Source organism: Cotesia glomerata, linkage group LG3 (genome assembly GCF_020080835.1).
Source record: "Cotesia glomerata isolate CgM1 linkage group LG3, MPM_Cglom_v2.3, whole genome shotgun sequence".
In the NCBI taxonomy this organism is placed as follows: Eukaryota; Metazoa; Arthropoda; class Insecta; order Hymenoptera; family Braconidae; genus Cotesia; species Cotesia glomerata.
The window spans coordinates 5,508,156-5,514,198 of NC_058160.1; the positions used below are offsets into that span (position 1 = coordinate 5,508,156).

Genomic DNA, 6,043 nt, shown 5'->3' on the forward strand with positions numbered 1-6,043 from the left:
AAAAAATTTTTTTTTAATTTATCATTTTTCATCAAGATTCAATTAGCTAATTGCAAATTTAATGAAAAACTGTCTGATCATTTTAAATATCAATAAAAATAAAAATTATCAAATGCGACAGAATACCAACTTTATTTTGAAATAATTAAAAAAATATAAATGCAAATGAGATTATAGAACAAATTGGCAATCTACAAACGTAAAAGGCATTACAATTTAGTCGGACAGTGTCAAAGTCAATCTATCTTTAATTTATTTCCATTCCAACGTAAATTTAACTGAGAATACAGTCGTGTCGTAGTACAAATTGAGTCATCGATTCGGCCTCTTCATTACCATTTACCCTAGTAGTACACTACTATTATTCTATTTAGCATTACAGCCCAATCCAATAATAATGCACTTCTGTCATTACTCAAATTAACGTCAATACCCTTTATCTCTGTCTCTGTCTCGACGGTATCACGTAATTTTTGATTACTTCCCACCAAATAGCCGATATTTAATCCTTCAACTTTCACTCCTTTTGATCCCAACATTACAAGATGTTTAGATTTATCAAAAGCGATGATTAGCTATTGTATTGTCTAAGCGATATTTAATTACAGAGTATCTGAATTACACAATGTGACAGTATGCTCAATACTGAACGTACACTCGAGTTTGAGACGTTGTATTTAGTGTGGATCAGTGAAGTGATATCATTGTCCTTCATGAATTGTAGTAGTTCACTGAGCAGAGCCAGCTGCGCTAGAAGATAACGCACGTCACCAACAAACCAATGTCCTTTACCTAAGTCCCACATGTGCTTGTTCAAATTCCAGCTCAAGATTCACTTCAGTAAATATATACTATTGTATTCTTTGAATTATTTTCTTTTTTAAATTATATACATACACTTTCTTTGATCCACACTTTGAACAAAGTCTCAAAGGTGTTTAATGAAAAAATTTTTATCGCTCAGGCATTAATTTTAACTTCCAAAAAATTGGAAATTTTAAAAAATTTAAACAAATTTCTTAAAATTGAAATCAAATGTTTAATTTTTAAGATCCTATAACATCAACAGATTTGTTAGATTTTGAAAAATACCAAAAATAAAACTTCTTATTCAAAATAGCTTTTAGATTTTTTAGTGAAATAATTTTTAAAATTTACTGTTCAAAAAGTGTTTCTTCCAAAATTTTAAACAAAATTATTTTTTAAACCTGACAACTTTTTGAGCTTAAAGAATAGCCACTGTGAAATTTCAAAAATAAAAAAAATTTTTTTATTAAATCCAAGTTTATAGATTCAAAAATATTTTCCGAGTTATAGTCATTTTTGTGACAGCACGTCAAATGACTTCACATGCGCGGCACTCCGACAATAACGCGTTTTTCTCGAAACTATTTTTTTTGAACTGATGCGAACTGTAATTTGCATAAATATGAATCGATTTGAAACTTTCTTTTCCGTATTCATCTATTCAGTAGCTATTGTTGCACGTAAGGGATTTTGGAAATTTTGATTTTTAAGATTTTTTAGAGCTGTTTGAATCCAAAAAAATGAGAAAAAAAATCAAAAAAATTTTTAATACGTCGCCATTTTTTTTGAAATCCAAATTTTCAAAATCCCCTGCGTGTTACGATAACCACATGCATGCAGATTACAACGCTGATTCGTTTTTTTGTTTTAAATAATCCGTTTTTGAGTTAGAGATCGCACCATGGTGGGGGAAATTTTTTTAGTGTTCTACAAACATGCTAATAATTTTGTAACAACATGATATTTTTTGATAAAAATTTAGGAGAGTAATCTTCAATGTATACTTTATGAAACAAAAAAAAAACTGATCCCCAAATTCCTTTATTATCCCAGTCAAAAAAACTCCCGAAAATCACCTATTTTTTCGATCCTCACAGTGGCTATCTCCCTTAAATTACTTCGTAAAATAAAAATTATCAAAAAATATTGTTAACTTAAATAATTTGTTAGTTTTTCAAAACTGATCGATCTTGTACTGATCGAATTATTTTTTGTTGCAAAATTGCAAAATGTCGCAAACTGTATTAAAATCGGCCTATAGGTTAAAAAGATACAAACTCAAATTTTATTTTGAAAATAAATATTAAAAAAATATAAAATCAAATTCTTTGAAAGCTTTAGTATTTATTACGATATTTTTGAATACTCCCAGTTAAAAAAAAAAACCATAAGTTTCAAAACTAGTCTGTAAAGCCACTCATCAAATTTATTTAAAACTAACATTTCCAAAAAATAATAAACCTTGTTTTTAATGAAGACACAGTAGTTTCCTTTATTTCACTAAAAATACTAACTTAGCGTGAGACACAACCTTGTTTCTTGATCAAATAATTCAAAACCCGATAATAATAATTTATGAATTTCTACCATAATATATACAAACACCTGAGTCTTTCCGATAAGAAAAAACTTTTATCTCATGAAACTTGATTTAAACTTCCGTAGACCAGCGATAAAATAAAACTAAATAACCCGTGTAAGTGAAGTGTAAAAGTAATCGTTTGAATCCAGAAACCAATTTAGAGTACTTTATCACCAATTTCTTGTTTCGCACTTGGGTTAACTTTTTTCCAATATATAATCCACTCTTGCGCACAGCATCCGCGAAAGTTGTCCGAGATTTGTTGAGGATGCTTCAAATAGTCACAGTGTATCATCAACGGGGTACCGCTGCGGTACCGCCATGGCGAAAGATCGGCCGGAAAACTTTGAAAATCGCGTTGATACTGCTAAGAAAGAGCTGCTGTTAATTGTCCAAAAAATTGACGGCCTTTGCCTGACGACAAAAGCTGCTAAATCCTGGGATGTTTACAATCAATTAAAGGGTTCTATGATAAAATTTTCTGTGAAACGCAAACATATTTTTCTACTGGGTTTCATCGCTTGGATTTTTTATTATTTTGTCAAAAGTCACTTCAGTGATCTTCAGTTTCAAAAGGTATTTTTTTTTTTATAAATTTTCTATTTGATTTGTTATCAATTAAATGATTTAATTTATCCAGTGCTTGATTGAGCCGCCAGATATTTTCCAAAAGATTTTTCGGCCCGCTGAAGATTGTTCCATGTGTCAGAGTATCCAGCAGATTGAAAAGCTCGCTAATATTGATCCTGATTTTTTTGAACAACGGTAATATCGTTTTGCACCAGAACATTTTTATTTTTTTATTTAAGGAAGTTCGAGCGTAACTAATGAGTCAAAATAATGTTAAAATTTTTTTTTAATTTTAGTCTTCGCAATATTCGTCAAAATTCTTTATTTTAATTTAAAATAATTTAAACAATTTAATAATTGATAATTCTTACTTATTTAATAAAGTAAAGTAATAAAATGACTTTGGTATTTATTACTTGCCGGAATAAATAAACAGATTTGGCAATAGCGCGCTTGATTATACCCATAACAGAGACGTGGATGAGTGTGTGAGTTAAACATTTCTCTCTCTGTAACTATATTTCTATCCTTTTCTTTTTTCTCAGCTGTTGACGCGATGTTGTCAAATTCTTGTCTTTATTCGAATAAATGGCTGACGATAAAAGAGTTACAAACATAAAATTTGACTTTAAATATTTCAAAAATTATATCGGTAATGTATTATTATTAAATTGTTTTCATATTTTGCAATAATCCAAGTTTCTTGCGTATAGTTTTTTATCCATTAAAGTTGGAAGATTAATATTGAAAAAAAATAATTAAAGTCTCGACAAAAGTTTGTCCGCCATAAGAGCCCGTATATAAGGAGATAAAATATGTGATTTTTAAAATTAATATCTAAGTAACTAAACGGTGAATCTTTTTTAAATTTTGGGATTAAATAAATGACGTATTTATTTATACGAATACTTAATTTCAAAGTTCAAAGTTGGAAATTATTTTTTACATTAGATTCGCTCGAACTTCCTTAATTACTGATAAAAAAAAATTATTTTTTCCACAGTTATGCATACTCTGGCAAGCCAGTGGTAATAACAGATGCTACTGTGAATTGGACGGCGGCACAGTTGTTTTCGTTTTCATTTTTCAAATCTCTGTACCATGGCCGAGCCGCTAATTGCCAATTTTTTCCATACAAAACTGGGTTTAAGAGTCTGCAAGATGTCTTCAATATGAGTGAAGATAGAATTCTTTTGAAACCTGGGTCAGAACCTTGGTATGTTGGCTGGTAAGTCTACTCAAAAATATTTTTAATCCAAAAATGTTTACGTATACAGTAATATGTTGCTCGTTAAAAAAATTTTGATTTATTAAAAATTTCACATAAAACTCAGATTTTTAAATAAATATAACTTTAAAATAAATTTGATATTAAAACTCTATAATTAAAAAAAAAGTAGGAGAAATAAATAACAAGCCAAATTTCAGGAATTTTTTTTTTTTTATTTATTTTACATCCTCGGCAATCTTACAAAAAAAAATTACAATTTTTACATATTTAAAAATAAAAAGTATTATACTAAATTAATAACAGCCATAATATTATAATCCCTAATTAATTTACATCAGAAAGTCAATTCAAAACTACTCTTTTAACCTCCCTTTTATCTTTTATCTTTTCCATAGATCCCTTAAAGAGATCAACCTCCGTAACAAATTCGTTAATCATCTTGAATATTAGTTAAGTATTTTTTCTTGTATTTTAAATAATTTATCCCTTTATAAGCTTTTTTCGTAAAAATTTTTTATATAATCTGCAATCCGCATTCGAAATATTATAAAAAAATATTTGATAAAATTTGGCTAACTGATTTTTTATTTTCTAAAATTTCACAATAAAATAACAATAATTTTATGCCAAATTCATTCAAAGTCGTATTTGTTGAAAAATCTGAAAAATTAAATTTTTTTTTATGCAAGTAGCCGTTCTATTGATCAAAATCTCTTTTTGAAAACAGGAGCAACTGTGATGAGAAAATAGGTTCAATTTTACGTCAACACTACAGCAGACCTTATTTCTTACCGACGACTGCAGAAAGCGAGAAAACGGATTGGATTTTCATGGGAAGTCCCGGCTACGGTGCTCCAATGCATGTAAGTGTAAATTATCTGGGCAAAATAATCGATATTTTTCAAACATATGGTTACTTTTCCGTTCTCAAGGTCGATGACGTCGATCACCCCTCATGGCAGGCGCAGTTAAAGGGCTCCAAATTATGGATTCTCGAGCCTCCGCGTGAGTGTTATTTTTCTTGCAAAAAACTACAAGTTGTCGTGGAACCTGGAGAAATAAGTGAGTTTTTAATTTTAATTGATAACTATTGACAACAATCGATTTACAAATTGTCTATTTTTTAGTAATACTGGATACAAATCGCTGGTACCATCAAACGAATATTATCTCTTCTGAGCTTAGTATAACAATTGGCGCTGAATACGATTAAAGGGTCTATCTTTCATGGAATTACTCCGAATTTAAAACTATATATCTATATATTTTTATTTTAAGTACCCGTATTTACAATCTTTGAAACAAAAATATTTTATTCCAAAGTTATTTCATTATAAAATAAATATATATATATTTAAAGTTTGAAAATTATTTATTTAGAAATTATTTATTAATTTTTGATTTTTTAAACGAGTATTAATTACATTAAAAAACTTGAGAATTTGAAAAAAATTACCCTTATTTAATTCCTAAATTTTTTTTTCTTTATAATAAAATTTACCAATAATTTCTTCATATTTTGTAAATAGTGATGACTTGTAAAATTAAAAAATTAAAAAATGACATCCATTTGAAATTAAAAAATTTTTTAACTTCCATTGATTTACTGAAAACTAGCTGTTACTCGTCCGCTCCACTGGGCGCTTTATAGAATTGCATTTTTAGATCTAGACTTTAAATTTAATTAGTGTATTGTTTTGACTTGCACAGATTCCCAATTCTATCGAATTGGCAAGCACCTCTTATCTATGTAATTATTCTAGCTAATATTCATTGTAACTTTCAATGTGCAATCATTATAACATTCCCGTGTCTTTCTTACAAAAATGAATAATAATTGATATGAAAAAAAA

The 6,043-nt window shown here is 28.4% G+C and overlaps 1 protein-coding gene across 1 annotated transcript; it reads left to right on the top strand.

Moving 5' to 3' along the window:
* The first annotated feature begins 2,650 nt into the window (after window positions 1-2,650).
* Window positions 2,651-5,495, top strand: LOC123262235. The gene is made up of 6 exons (XM_044724388.1): window positions 2,651-2,965; window positions 3,030-3,154; window positions 3,963-4,187; window positions 4,918-5,053; window positions 5,123-5,252; window positions 5,318-5,495. Exons 1-6 carry the CDS (start codon window positions 2,711-2,713, stop codon window positions 5,401-5,403), a joined length of 957 nt encoding a protein of 318 aa, XP_044580323.1. The 5' UTR covers window positions 2,651-2,710; the 3' UTR covers window positions 5,404-5,495.
* Window positions 5,496-6,043: the final 548 nt, after the last annotated feature.

Coding starts and splice junctions, on each gene's coding strand:
- LOC123262235 (XM_044724388.1), top strand. CDS start 2,711: ATGGCGAAAGATCGGCCGGAAAACTTTGAAAATCGCGTTGATACTGCT. Junction 4,188..4,917: donor GAACCTTGGTATGTTGGCTG/GTAAGTCTACTC, acceptor TTTTGAAAACAG/GAGCAACTGTGATGAGAAAA. Junction 5,054..5,122: donor GCTACGGTGCTCCAATGCAT/GTAAGTGTAAAT, acceptor TCCGTTCTCAAG/GTCGATGACGTCGATCACCC.